General features: G+C 36.8%; 1 protein-coding gene across 2 annotated transcripts in view; it reads right to left on the bottom strand.

The window, feature by feature from the left end:
- The window catches only part of st6galnac3 (ST6 (alpha-N-acetyl-neuraminyl-2,3-beta-galactosyl-1,3)-N-acetylgalactosaminide alpha-2,6-sialyltransferase 3), a 90,390-nt gene that overhangs the window by 64,035 nt on the left and 10,181 nt on the right, over window positions 1-16,174 (bottom strand). For both annotated transcript variants that reach the window (XM_055202799.2, XM_055202800.1), the window contains exon 2: window positions 834-1,028. In XM_055202799.2, coding sequence (XP_055058774.1) covers window positions 834-1,028 — 195 coding nt within the window. The remainder of the gene's footprint in view (window positions 1-833; window positions 1,029-16,174) is intronic.

Here is a 16,174-nt window from a genome sequence, read left to right as displayed (position 1 = left end):
AGCCATAAATGCAATGGTACTAATAATTGGCATAATAATTTCTTTCTGTGTTTCGGTTTTCGGCCTTGGCTCCTCTTTTTCAGTTTTCGTGCAAAAACTCAATATGCGCCGCAGAAAAATTACCATTTACACATGAAGCTTCAGGAAATGTGTAAGCCTATTTATATCGCTGTTCTTCAAACATTTACAGGTATTTTTATGGTAATAAAAATATTTATAATGATTATGTTTGACGAGTGTTGCTTTTTCCCAACATATGTTATAAATGACTCAAACTGTGATTTTAGATTGATAAGGACTTTTTTTACTACTCTCTGCCTACTGATCTAGTAAGTGATTTACCGAGCACAATGTTTTTACTACGGTCCTGACATCTACCGGGAACACACAGTGTTTGTCGCACGGCTTGTTGCTGCCTCTTTCATTTTTTGTTTAATTTTGCGAGCGTGTGAAAATTGCAAGAACTTTTGCTCTGAAGAAAACATCTTAAAAAACCCTTACATGTATATCTACAAAACGTTGTGCAGCATGTTTACTAACAACAAACGCAGCAGTGCTCTGACATCATATATAATGTAATTGTTCAATTCAACTTAAACCCATAATTTCTCCTTCTTACATTTTAATGAAAGCAGAAGGATTCGCCCATAGATCATTCCCACGAATAATTAGGACAGAAGCGGCTGAAAGTGGACAAAAGAGGTGGATTAAAACCCTAGGAATGGTCTATCTCATCCACTTGTCATCCGATTGACCAAAATGCATCTTAATACCAAGTGTGGGCCTCAGTAATGGCATTCGGATTGAGTTGCATAATTGTCCTCAAGTCTCACCTCCTGTTTGGGGATGCTGAGGTATCCGTGGTGGGGTTTGAAGGCTTTGTGTGGCACCCGGGAGAACATCCAGTTTCTGCTGAAGCTCTGGCCAAACACAGGCTGTAGCAGGAAATACGGCTTCTCCGAGTAATTCATCACCACCAGAAACAGACACAGCAGCACGATCACACTGCTCACTATTACTGACTTTCTCTGTCAAAAGGGACAAAAAGTTTGATTACTGCACTACTCACAGCTACATTTACATTTATTTACAGCTGAGGAGCACAGATGCAAAAGCCACTAAATGCCACCTCCTTTAAAAATTTGATAAAGATATTGAGCGAAAGCTCTCAGCTTATAATATACGTTTATCAAATACATCTAGAAATACTGGTTTGTTGGCAAAATCCATTAAGAATCTGATAAATAAAGAATCTGATCTTGTAAATGTCATTCACAAAAACATGTCAGATGCACTAAGAGGTTTTGCATATCTGCATATTTGCATATTTAATATGCATTTTTATCCAAAGTGACTGACAGTGTATTTAATATATGTGACCATATATGGAGCCAAATATTGGTTTGTCTGGTTGCTATATGTTTTGTAAGGGGACAAATTCATGAAACAACAGGGTTGTGGGACACAATTTTATAGGCTATTTTATATGTTATTTGTTCTTTAAAATAATTAATAATTTTTACCACAATGATAAGTCAGTTTAATGGACTTTATTTTAACATTTGGATGTAGTTGAAAAGATCAAGACAGAGAAGAACAAAATGTGTTTTTCAACCCAGCATTGGGTAAAAATTTGGGTTGAACCCCTTGGTTGTAATTTAACCTATGCTGGGTTGTTTGTCTATACCCATAATGCTGGGTTGTTTTAACACATTGTTGGGTCAATTAGGGCTGTCACAATGATTAAATAATCATCTCATCGCGATTGTTTGACCTCATCGCGATGATTTCAGATCACCGTAATGATTGCACATCCCTCTAAAAAACACAAGGGGGAGCTGCAGCGCCTGTATAAATAAGACATTATGTGTTATGTGTATTAATATTTACTGCCAGGCAAACCTTGCAAAATGTTTAATTTAAATAATCACAACAATGTGTGAAAATTATTTTATAAACAAACAAAAAGTATGAGAATTAAATGTCAAAGCAATAAAACAGTCAATTAATCGTCATAATCGCCAAAGCTCTAAAACAGGCAATTAATTGTCATAAACGTCACAATTTATTAGACAATTAACTGTCAGCCAAATTTCATAATCATGACAGCCCTTGGGTCAAATTAACAATCCAATGTAACCAAATGTCTGGATTTGTAAATCTTACTCAGCATTTTCTTCTCATGCCAGTAAATGTTAAGTTAGACAATATAACAGTTTATTAAACATATCTACAAATTCACATAAAAAAGATGTATTTTGTGTCTGTTATGCTTTAAAATACAATTTGCAGGGTTCCCACGGGTCCTTGAAAGTTTGTGAATCTGGGGGGAAAAAAATCAAGGTTTTTAAAAATATACAAATATAGATACAGGTCATTGGAAGTGGTTGAATCTATTTTATGCAAGAAGTTTTCTGGTAAAAATCCATATTATTCACTCTGTGGTGTAGTATAATATCATAAAATTTCTACACTTTTTAAGCACACGTGCTAAACTGTTCACTTTAAATGCTTATATCTTCTGAATGCGAATGTTGATTCATACCAAAATGCTTTTTTGCATAGTTGTGTTTTACACATGAAAACCTCTCTGGTTACGTATAAAACTGTTGTTCCCTGAGAAGGGAACGAGACACTGCGTCTCCCTTGCCATACTTCCTGCATCCCTGTAACGCCGTCTTTGGCAATATTTCAGATAGCGATATACTTCCTGGCCCCCACGTCACCCTGTCTTTGTCATTAAGCCTCACCATTGGTTGAATTTGATATACACATTCAGATGCACTTACCCCTTGAGGCGTCCCCACAGTGTCACCGCAGTGACGCAGCGCGAGTTCCCTCGAAAGGGAACTGTAACAATGTATCTTAAAAGATAAGACTTGCTCTCCCTTGAAATGTGTCCCCACATTTAGTCCTTGAATTTGAGGGTATTGGACCTGGAAAGTCCTTGAAAGGTCCTTGAATTTGAAGTTAACTAAGGTGTGGGAACCCTGAATTTGTATCTTATTTGTAAGTGCCAATAACATAAAGCCACACACTGTACATCAATAGTAATTGAATCAAAACAGAACCAAATCAGTAATATCATAATAACATAAGAAAGAGTATTTTCTCAACACTTGTCTTAATGATCTAAGCAGTCAAAGAGCCCTTCAACATCACAGCAGAGCGCAAGTCATTGTAATGCTCTCACAGCGTATTAAATCTGACAGACACCGAGACTCTTTGCTCTGTTCAGCACTGAACTGATCGCAGAGGACAATTCAGGCCAATGAATAGTTCATTTTTTCCATTAAAATTGAATCTTCTCCTTTTTCACATTTATCAGGTATGACACATTTCCCATTGAGTTTTCAAAAACGCTTAAAAAATTGGACTTTGCTACATTATTTTCACAATGAGAGATAGGAGAACTGTCAAAGCTCTGTATAATGATGTCTCCACAGACATAATACATATGGTTTTTCATAAAATATTTGAAATGATAGGAAAAAGACTCAATACGTGTCCATTTTGATTAAAGACTCAATTTGTTTGAGTTAGACTGAGCCAGTTAATGGACATGAACTTTAAAAGTTATAGACATTATTTTTTAGAGATAAAAGCTTATATAAACGCTTCTTCTCTTGGTCTAAGCGCTAAATATTAGCATGCTTAACAAAATAACTTTTAAAAATCCTATGAAGTCAAAATCACATTAATGTAAGTCTAGCATTAAAGGAATAGTCTACTCATTTTCAATATTAAAATATGTTATTACCTTAACTAAGAATTGTTGATACATCCCTCTATCATCTGTGTGCGTGCAAGTAAGCGCTGGAGCGCGCTGCGACGCTTCGATAGCATTTAGCTTAGCCCCATTCATTCAATTGTACCATTTAGAGATAAAGTTAGAAGTGACCAAACACATCAACGTTTTTCCTATTTAAGACGAGTAGTTATACGAGCAAGTTTGGTGGTACAAAATAAAACGTAGCGCTTTTCTAAGCGGATTTAAAAGAGGAACTATATTGTATGGCGTAATAGCACTTTTGGGAGTACTTCGACTCGCCTGAAAAGTCCGCTCCCCTTCTCCCTCTCATAATGGGAGAGGGAGGGTGTTACTGCGCCGAGTCGAAGTACTCCCAAAAGTCCTATTACGCCATACAATAGTTCCTCTTTTAAATCCGCTTAGAAAAGCGCTACATTTTATTTTGTACCACCAAACTTGCTCGTATAACTACTCGTCTTAAATAGGAAAAACGTTGATGTGTTTGGTCACTTCTAACTTTATCTCTAAATGGTACCATTGAATGAATGGGGCTAAGCTAAATGCTATCGAAGCGTCGCAGCGCGCTCCAACGCTTACGTGCACGCACACAGATGATAGAGGGATGTATCAACAATTCTTAGTTAAAGGTATAGCGGAAGATTTTCCCGAATTATTTAAAAGAACCGCCCCTCCGTATTTTTTAAAAAATGCACACAAAACTCTCTACCTCCTCCCGAGAGGGAACGCCTGTTAAACGCGTGCACGAGACAAAGAGAGAGAGAGAGAGAGAGAGAGCATGCAGGAGCCTAGTTCTTCTATTCGCTCTGTTTACAAGTTGCTGTCGGCATGTTTACCGTGTCTGTGCGGTTCGTGACTCGTGCCAGGGCTAGCATCGCTAATCATAACTTACATCAACTTTACTAGCAGTGATTTTAAATGGATTTCTCCAAATAGCATGACAGAATGTACCTTTCCTGTAGAAACTTCGCGTGGGAAGCCCAACCTGTCCTTTTAGCTCACACCAGCAGCCAGCGTGTGAAATAGTCTCCCATAAACACTCTGGTCTTGTTTCTTTCTTTATAGTCCTTTCTCTTCTTGTCATACAATTCGAAGACACTTTTTCTCTTGCGACTCTCAGACATTTTGAAAAAAAAAACCACAGCGAGAATGCGAGCTTCAATGAATGGTTGAACCCGTAGCACAACACACATACACGTGAAAGTGCGCATGTGCAGAAAGCGAACCGAGAGGCGAGCACGTACGACGGTTATACGTCAACATATAATCAGAATGATTGACATCTGGGATGACCAATAACAGAGGTGATCCACCCGGAAAACGAAAATCTTCCGCTATACCTTTAAGGTAATAACATATTTTAATATTGAAAATGAGTAGACTATTCCTTTAAAGGCGCTCTAAGCGAATCTGTGTGACGTCACTTTTTGTTGATGTTTGAACTGTTTTCAAACAAACGGAGCGTAGCTAACTCCTGATCTTTTTCACATTTTCTAGGTTGATAGAAGCACTGGGGACCCAGCAATTAAACATGGAAAAAGTCGGATTTTCATGATTTGTCCCCTTTAAGTTAGATCTCAGGTCTCAATTCTGGGATTTTGGTAAAAACATTTACATACTAATGCACAGCTTTCTAGGTCACTATAATCGACCAAGCATACTTGTGACACAACTTAAATGCACCTTTTATCCAATGAAATGCTTTCTAGAAATAAGGTGTTCTCTCTAATATCACGTACCAAAACAACAGTATACAGTTCAGCAAATCATAGTTTTCAGAGCTGTAAATTCTTTTTAAAAAGCTATCAACCATCAATTTCAATAGGAAATCCATCAACACAAGGGAGAAAATTGCGTTCTTCAAATTAATGTTTTTATTTCAGCACTAAAACCTAAATCTGATTATTCGATTCCCAAATGCCTGTAAAAGCCTCATGTCTAAGAGCACACTTCCTGTGTACAGCAATTTAACACATTACAGATGCATCTCAGTGTAATTCAGAAGTATAAAAGCCAAAGTCCCCCTTTTTCACTGGTAAGATGTGAATGTCTATGTTCTTTGATGTAGTTTGATGACCCGAAATTTGCCATCTATAATGGAATCGTGTCTGGAATAATAAGGGCCTGTCAGCGGATCTGTCTTAACCAGTGAACCTCAAATCTGGCACATCAAACATCTCAGAGAAGAGGTTTGGGTTTACATTTCACGGAGATCAAACATGAGAAGTTCATGCCACAAAATGACCATTTTAAGCTTAAACTTGATTTCAACGATTACCGCAATGTTGCATCATTATTTTAGGAATGGTGTCACATAAAATGTTTTCACTGAAATGAACAGTAATTAAAGTATTTCCATTAATGATTCTGTCTTTTTACCTAAAATTACTTTGTATGCTAAAATGCTGTTTTAAAACATTTTTCATAATCTCTGTTATCTCTTTAAAATAAAGCCTTTTCTATAAGACTGCAATATGATTATATATATAGACTTCAATTTGATTAACTTTTGACAGGGATCCAAGTATCTGAGTTATATAGCAACTCATATGAGACTTTAATTAAACCCCAAAGCTCTTCAGTACCCAACCAAGAGAGAAAATAGAGAAAAATATCTATGCTTGACCGTTTGCCTCATTGGTTCACATGGCAAAAGGGAATAACAAGAAGATGTCTTTCCTCCTTGATTTCATTCTGTGGTCACAAATCTTAGCAAAGTGATGTCACATTTGGGGCTGAGGTAGAAGTCTCAGGGGAGAGCGAAAAAATAAAAAAAGTCTATTAGCGACAACATATGAGTCATCTCATCATTGTACTATCCATCAGGATAATCATTGCACAGGCCTTGTGTTCTGCACAATTTCACCCATTTCAGTGGAAAGAAATTATTCAGAAGCAGTGTGAAATAAGAGAGAGAGATACAGAGAGAAAAAAAGAGAGAGAGAAAGAGAGAGAGACAACAGCGCCATCGTGGGATAAAAGTGGACCTTTTTTATTATGGACAGTTGTCTGACTAGCAGTAAACACCACAACATATATAAGGGCTCCAGACTACGACCAAATGATTGCATTTTTTTACCAGTTTTTGTGCAAACATCTTATCTGCGTAAGTGTGACCTACAAATTTGGAATTTCTTCTAGTTGTTATTTTATGTTTAAAGATGCAGTGTGTAATTTTTAGAAGGATCTCTTGACAGAAATCCAAAATAATATACAAAACTATATTTTCAGGGGTGTAAAATGACCTTCCGCAATGAACTGTTATGTGTTTATTACCTTAGAATGAGACGTTTTTATACAGATACACCGACGGTCCCCTTTCATGGAAGTCTTCATTTTGTGCAGTTTCTACAGAAGCCCATAACGGACAAAGTGTTTTTACTAAGTTGACATGTTTTTCCGGTGGTGGCTACCCATAGCTTCTCTATGTGTTTCAAAAGTGAGGGGTGAGCAGTGGCCTGAGCCGTTGGTTGCAATTCGCAACCTCACCACTAGATGCCGCTAAAATGTACACACTGCACTTTTAAAGACAAGTAGATTGGGAGCCCACCAGTGTGTAGGCCTATGGCTGTTTCTCAATATGCGTTCTTCAGCGATCTTGCGTCCTCGTGTTCTCGCTCTACGTCATCATTAACGGTCTAAGTTCATTCCAATTCTCAAGAACGCAAGGACAGAGGACGCATGAAAATACCCGGATGTGTTCTTGATATCGAGGATGCATCGAGTGCAGACTTGCTGAAATCGCTTTACGCCCCAGAAGTCATTGCGGCAAAACTTCCGAGTTCGTTCTTCCAATGTCGCCTGGCAAGACCGATCTCCACGAGGACGCAAGTCCGTTCTTTGCGTTCTTGGAATTGAGAAACAGCCTATGTGTATGAGAGGGGGAGAGTCCGGAAATGACTGGCAGATGCAGGAGACACCACGCAAGCTGCTCTTTGCATGGGAAAAAAAACAGCACGCGCCTCCCGCCTTCAGCTGAACTCAATCATAGCATCCACGTTTGCACAGCAGAGCCGTGTCTGTGACCGGACCGGTCTTTTCTCTTAACTGAGATCTGTTTAAGTTTCACAACAACTTATTTCAGTTGCTTAAGAGTTATGAAAACAGCATTTAAACATGACTTATTGGGGTATAGTCTCACAATCTCGTCTGACGGTAATAAAAGCGCGTTTTTAAGGTACTGACAGGAATGTTTATCTCACAGGAAGTTTAGTTTTATCAGGTATGTGCGCATTTTTTTCCACTGGCAGCACGACTAACATGGCAGGGCATCTGCGGGATCAAGGTCAGATATTATATTTCATAAAAGTCTAGGCATAGTATTTTTTGTGCTTTCAAATAAAAATACTGTGAATCGAATCAAAACCTTAGAATCAAAAATGTAATCGAATCAAGGATTTGGAGAATCGTGACACCCCTAGTGGATACTGTCTCCTAGTGGTCTGCATGTGTAATTACAGAAGAATGAATGAAACTGACGCGTAGCCATCAGGGGTTACAGTACTTCTGGTAAAAAAAGTTAGTCTGAAGCCCTGTTGCATTATGTTGGTATGTAGTGGTAAACTAGACTATTGTTTCTTTTGAAGCAAATGTGAGCAGTCCTTGCCTATGCATAACCTGCTACAACTGTGGGAGATTGCTGAGTTGTTGCAATTCGGTTGCTATCCACACTATTCCTACGCCCCATGACGCTTTGCGCGAATTATGGGTGCGACTTCCGGCGCGTACGGTCATTGAACCAGAGCCGCCGATTTCCATGATGATTACGGTCATAATTTCATGTATGAACCAGTGTGAGGATGAAATTAAGAAGTGTCCTGATACATCAAGATATATTCAATCGTTTCATGTTGTTCCTCAGGGGTGACGAGTCTTCAATGTGCAAATATAAAAGCACAGAGATATGCCGTATCTCTACAGTGGGACAGTCAGTCGAGTGTTTATGTCTCATACATATTCCATGTTTGAGACATGGAATATACAGAGAGTTCTTGTTTTTAACCTTTTCAGGTGATGGTTTAAAATGTCACAACTGTTGTGGTGTGAGGTTTTTTTAAACGGCAATTTTTGATCGACTTATCGAGTTTTTATGGCTACACATCAAGCTTCACGCGATCCGACAGCAGCAGTAACTTATGCTTCTCATTCAACACAATGTAAGTTATTTAAACAAACCATAATAAACATATTAAACTCCTATTACATGTTTTCAGTATTGTTTTCGTTTTATGAAAATATTATACATTAAATAAGACATGAGCTTATGAAATTATTTGCTTTAAAAAATCATTTAAAACATAACAAAAGTAACGGTACGCGTAAACACATCACAAACTATTATAAACATTAACTAATAAGCAGTTAATGTCATAGGCTATATATTATGTACTGTAATCTCATTTTTGTAATAATATATAGTAGCAGAATAAATAAATCAGCATATTTTTATCAACATAATATGTTGTTTTTGAATAATTATTGTATTTATTGTTCACTGTCAGTTTCTATGAAAGGTTTTACTGGATGGATGTGTGGATACAGTTAATAAATGCACGTGCGTCATGCTTCATGTATTTTCACATACTTAATACGTTTTTATACAGGTGTTTTTTAGTTATTTTACAAAGATAAACTGTATTTTAAAATAATATTACTGTATAAGTACAGAGCAATTTAATAAAATAACTAATAAAAGTCGTATATTTACAGGGATTGACCTGAAAAGTAGTTGTATTTCATGTATTTCAATTTATCTGTTTTTCTACAGTTTTATAACAATTATTAACAGTAATATTCTGTAATTTAATTAGGACTGTAAAAGATTCTCTGTATTTTTACGGTTTTTGTATGTAATTTTGAAAAACATTTTTTTACCGTAATTTGACGGAATTTCTCTGGCGACCGTGCTGCCAGAGATTTACCGTTTTTTTACAGATTTTTTTTTTACAGTGCACATAAACATTCAGTTCTTATGCGTGTATTATAGTTAAAACAACTGTTTTGTAGAGATTTACTGCGTTTGTATCATCTATAATGGCAACCACTAACTGCACAAATTATGCCGGTCTTCCTGGATTTTATAATAAGCATTAAAATGCCAGTCAAAACGGCAGACTCGTATCCCTCGCAATATGACTACTATTAGCTGTAGTGGCTCACCGGAAGTTTTACCCATCTGAGCTCAAGATGCGTCGCCCGCATTTATGCAAAAAATAAAAAAATCAACACGACTGTGTACAATTATAGTGCCATTAATCATTGCAAAACATAATATGGCAAAACACAATAGGTAAAGATGGCAGAAATTCTGTGTGGCTCTTTACTAGAAATTCAGACAATTTCATTTAATAGAGCTAAAATAGCTTAAAGGGATACTTCACCGATTTAGCATTCAGCTTTGTATCTGTAGAAACCCGGCAGTATTACTGAATGACCATGTTTCCCTCCATCATTTCCCCCTGAGAGGAGAGATATCTGCATTTTGGTTCTGCAAAAAAGTCCTCCGATGATGCAAAAATCGTCATATTACATCATCGGAGGACTTTTTTGCAGAACCAAAATGCAGATATCTCTCCTCTCAGGGGGAATTGAGGGAGGGAAACATGGTCATTCAGTAATACTGCCGGGTTTCTACAGATACAAAGCTGAATGCTAAATCGGTGAAGTATCCCTTTAACAGATTCAGGAAGCACAGTATTATCAAATAAAACCATTGAGCACATGATTGGGGTTTTATAGGTTTGTATCATTAAAGGATTATGAAAACCTGAAACCAAAAGATGACTGAAAATAATGATCAGAAAATGAATGAGTGGTGACAATCACTAGTTAAATTTACAGGATGCCTTGTGCTGACCTATACACACAATACTCCACGTGAATCCATTCACCTAGTCGAAAGATCTCTAATCTCTACCTAAGGTGTGAAAAGACACCATAAAATTCAAGGTTCCTCTGCACTGGACACTCAGTTGAATAAATTCCATTTCTTTTTATGGAGCATCTTTACGACTGCCCCTGACAGATGGTTTTACAGTGCTGGAGATTGCGGATGACACTGTGGCTAACAAAACTTTCTCTGTGAAACATCTCGTGGGCTATTTCTAGAGCCACATCCAGACTCATTTCACCAAGTATTGATCTTCACAGACTGAGTGCTAGGCATCACAGCAATCCCCATATACTGACAAGAATCATCCTGTCAGACTGGTAAGTATATGTGCTTGTGTGAAGGAGAGAAAGAAAGAAAGAGAGACAGACAGAAATTAATTAATTTTACCTAGATATTACGTTTATTGTAGTTTTAAACACATCTTCTAAATGTATGCATTTCTGAAGCAAATATTTTTAAGTCTATTGTCAAGATGATAAAAATGTTTATGTACATGCAAATAATGCTATACTGACTTTGACAAACAAATAAGCTAATTAAATTGAAAAGCATGGGTTTAAAATGTTGACACACGATATCTAGACAACAAATTTACGGATAGCTTGCAAGCTACACACACAGAGTCTATTTTCAGATCTCTTCACATCAATAACAAGCTTCCAAATTACATTTGCAATGCAAAGATGCTTTGATGACCAACTGTTTCCACGGCAATGGTAGATTGAGCCATTAAAATCCAATTTCAATTAATAAAGGGTTCCAGAAATATTACAGAGCAACTATTTGCCTCTCCTTCCATCTTCAGCTTTTGAAAAAAATATGATTAGTTTTTAAAAGAAATTAGATAAAAAAAATTCCATTTGAAGAGCGTTTAGTCATGATTATGCCACGCAACGATGCATCTAAGAAATCCGAGCCTTTGATGAATTGCTTTGAATTTTCTGTGAATGAGTGATGCGTTGAATATGATGGATCTGTCAGGTTCATAATGAGAACTTTGTCACACCTTTGGAGCGTTTGTCAGGTTGAGTTAAAGGTGAAAAATGGGCCTCTAGATCATTTATAAAGCACATTTTTCCCACAGGTTCTTCAAATATTGTTAATATTCTCTCAGCGCCACAGGCATCTGCACTGGGGCTTTACATATTGACTTTGGTTTGTCTATAAGTTGGCCAGCAAAATCCAATAGAAAGGTTCTTAAATGGCTTATTGTCAGGGTGGATGGTTCATGGCAACCATACGTCTTCTTTTTCCCGGACATGTCCTTAAAAAATGCGTTCGGACGTGATTTCTAAATCGCACAAAATGTCTGGGATTCGGCTTTTGCATTCTACACTCGACATTCGTTGTGTGTGTTTTTTCATTTCTCTTCAGCTCCAGCCTTCTTGCACGGCACGTTCAGTCATGTACGCAAACATTGGTTAAACTTCATCTCAATTACCCTCAACACCACGCCATATGAAAATGGTGGCATGGGTTTCGGCTTCGCCCTTTAGTAGCCGTTAGTGCCTTTTCAAGTTCATTCAGGTTCCACAGCCACGGCGCAGCCAAGTGTGAACGTCAAAGTACAAGGTGTGTAGTGCATTAACTGATAGATGACATCTGTGTAGTACTTTAAAATGAAAAATGTTTACATAATGTCATCTTTAAAAAACATATTACGTTAGGTCATATGATATTACTGTATGTTTATTTATTTTTATTATTTTTTTTGAAAACATATTTTGGATAGCATTAGATGAAAATGCAGTCATGCAAAGAATATATTTTCATTTCTTTTTATTTTATATTAGTGAATCACAGCCCCCACATAGTTCAGTCCATTGTTCAATATTTGCAATAGAGTATTTGTGTATAATTGTACAGTGGAGAAGAAATCGAGTAGTCTCAGGTCAGTCAGTACACACTGTGGATGTGTGTCCTGCAGTTTATGTCCTATTGCTGTACTAAAAGTAACCAGCAGAGGGATCTCTCCTCTCTGGGAACACAAGCAGTTTTCAGAGAGACACCTGTGTACTTGACAAACCTCATGGAAATCAGCATTTTTTTATTCCAACTGATAAAACAGACAAGAATGTGAAAGCACTAAACATTTATTCAAAAACTAATTATAGGGGTGTCAAGAGGGGCTATTTTACCTCTATTTTACCACTCTAAGTGTATTTCTTTATCTATGGTCTTTAATTTAGTTTGTCCACTAAGTAAATATCATGACTCAAATGTAATTTCCACTACATCTTATTACGTATTTTGTTTTATTACGTTCTAAAGCAAAAATTATATTGACAATTTAATATTACATTTTACACACTGAAAGGGTCCTAATATGTATAGCATAGGTACAGATATGTGTGGTACCAATATTTACAAATACTGTAAATGCACTTTTTGGTACCAATAAGTAACTCCAGGCAGGGTTTCCCGCAGCACTTTGCAGTTCAGGCGGCCCACCTAAGCTGAGAAACCATACCGCCTTAACTAGGTCGTCCAAAAATAAAAAATAAAAATTCGCCGCACAAAAGGCCGTCAAGTGCATTTTGGAGAATAGCGCAGACGTGCTTCACACCACTAGCGTGCATGTGCACCACACGGCCGAAATAAGAGAAAGACGTGGTCCATCACTGTCTGGAGGATAGCCAGTTGATAAAACGCGTGTCCGTGAGAACTGTAAGTGTTTTGGGTTTATTAAGCCTGTTATTGTATTAGTCTATAGTTATTGCAAATTTAAAGAGTAACTAAACCCTTAACCAACTTTTTTTAGTTAATGATCTGTAAGAATGATGGTTTATTAGTGCTGTTCATTGATTTTAGTAAGTTTTTTGACATTTGGATATAAAGTGTTTCAATACTACAATATATGGTGTAAAAACGTATGAGTGCTGCCCTCTTCAGGTTGAACGGTGGCTACTGCAGTTGAATTTTTCTATTGGATGTTGGGTCCAAAAAAGAACTCGTGACGTAAGCAGGTTCAAGCTCACCACGCCCTTGTTACGATCTAACCACACACTTGGTACGAGCTTAGTTCGTCCCTTCTTTCTCCGTTGGGATCTGCCTACTTTTCTTGCATTTTTCAAATATTGCAGTGGGTGGAGTCAGGCTCTGACCAGGGGTTTAGTTACGCTTTAAAGTAAGTTAGCTGGTGATTTTGTTGTTTGAGCAAACTGCTAGCTAGGTTGCACGTGCCTGTTGATTCAATATAATTGTTGGCCGCTCTTGCTCACGTTATTTAAGTGCATTATTTACATGCTACAGTAGTTACACTCCCTTAAGTTAATGTAATTAATAGTGGGAAATAATCAGTTATAACAATCTTTACGCTATCTATCATCGTTTATTAACCCTTTAGTTTCACTTCATCACGCAGCTATTGCCGTAAGAGGTATCTATTAAAAACATTTACTTCATTAATAATCTAGCATGTGTTTATTTTCTGTTCATTTCTTCAAAATTAAGTTTTGAGTGTTTTAAATAAAAATATTTTCATTTTCATCATGACGCGTAAGCCCCACCTCTTTGATTGTCACGCCCCCGGCAACGCCCACTCACCCAACCCTACCACCTTAACTAACAAATTTTCTGCGGGAAACCCTGAACTCTGAGGTACTGATAAAAACTCTTTAGTTGCAAATGTGTATTTCTAAAAGGGTGCTGCCCCAGTCACAGCTGGGGACCATTTTTTGACAGTGTAGTTTACAAAAGTGAGATTTATGATGCATATCTATATTTTTAGATTCATTTGGAAAAAAGTCTGAAACAAGGGTATACACAAAGCGCATTTAAAAGTATAAGAAATATATGATAAACAAAAAAGAAAAAGTTGTTTCTTTTTTAAATAACATGAATAAATGTTATTATGTTTACAATGGTCTACACTTGTGTTGTTGTTTGTTGTGCCTTAAATGTTTGTTTGATACTGTTTATATAAAAACATTTCAACCAATTGTTATATATTGTATCTATTGCAAATTTATATTGCATTGCATAACACCATAAATCAAACTACTCTGGCATTCAAACAGTTTATCTAAATTGCTTGTACACACTGAGCCCAGTTTGATATCAATGACATTTATTATATTTTAAAGTAATGGTCAAAAATAGACAACATTTTAAGTTCAGGGTTGGAAGTTAAAGGGGTCATGGCATGAAAATCTGACTTTTTCCATGTTTAAGTGCTATGATTGGGTCCCCAGTGCTTCTATCAACCTAGGAGATGTGAAAAAGATCAACCCAGTAACTTAGTTTTGGTAAAGCATTCTCTACAGGCACATGAAAAAATAGGTCATTGAAATTTGGCTCTCCTTATGATGTCATAAGGAGCTCTTATTATAATAATCCCACCCCTTAATCTGCACTATCCAACCATAGCACTGCCATTTAGTGCAGAGAAAAGCACAATTGAGTTTTAATAGCAACAAACCACCATCATTGTGATCAGTGTTTGAATTTCATCAGCTCATTTGCATTTTAAAGGACACACCAAAACACCTACAAAGTGGCAATTTTAACATGCTATAATAAATTATTTATATGGTATTTTGGGCAAAAACTTCACATATATGCTCTGGGGACACCAAATATTTATTTGACATCTGAGTCTTGTGCCATGGCCCCATTACCTTATTAGGGCTGTCAAATTTTAATTCGAATTTCGAATATTCGTCGAATGTAAAAAAATATGCATATTCGAACGTAAAACTTTGCATTCGAATTTATCTGTGTCAGGAAGCTCACGCAACGTTATGATGACGTAACTGACGCGGATTGTTATACAGAGCGTTAGCGGCTCAGCCAACTATGCGGAGCAAGCCAGCGTTATTCATTTGAAAAATAGCAAGAAAAGACAGTGGGGATTACGAGTCGGACAGAATACGTATTAAAAGGGCTGTGTGATGCTTCTTTGGTTTTTGGAGCATCAACTGGAATTCAACCGCAAAGTGAAACTAGCTGAGATGACAGAATTAGTGTCGTCTGGTTCTAAATGCAGTTTTAAAGTTTAAAATAACTGATCAACACGAAAGTGCCATAATACAGCTGCTTGTTTAGCAACATTAAAACCATATGTGCATCTACAGAGTCCACAACGCATATGAGAGAGTTGCAATGACGCGCCGCGGTGGCTTTATTTTTATAACTGACTGGAAACTTGACTTTCACCTGGACATTTGATATGCAAGCTTTTCATTAACATTATCTGCGTGAAATATAAACATGATGATCATCTGCCAACTCGACTGTTTCAGTACGTTTCTATTAATTACGGAGAGTCTGCTTTATTAACGGCTTCGCTCTGCACGTAAGTTAAACATTTCTGTTCTGTACTTTATTACTCGCTTATATTTTTACATATTTTCAACCAAGGAACACACAAAATATAATATAAGTTGTTGTGAATAGCGTTTAAGCTTAACAAAATTTAAATGACTAATGATCTTTCCCACTTATTTTGGCTTAAATAAAGATTCATTCGTTTTCATACTTTATTAGAAACACGTACATTTATCTACTTATAT

This window comes from Misgurnus anguillicaudatus, chromosome 2 (assembly GCF_027580225.2).
Source record: "Misgurnus anguillicaudatus chromosome 2, ASM2758022v2, whole genome shotgun sequence".
NCBI lineage: Eukaryota > Metazoa > Chordata > Actinopteri > Cypriniformes > Cobitidae > Misgurnus > Misgurnus anguillicaudatus.
Note: the sequence above shows the minus strand (reverse complement) of the source record. Positions and strands in the feature narration are given on the sequence as shown.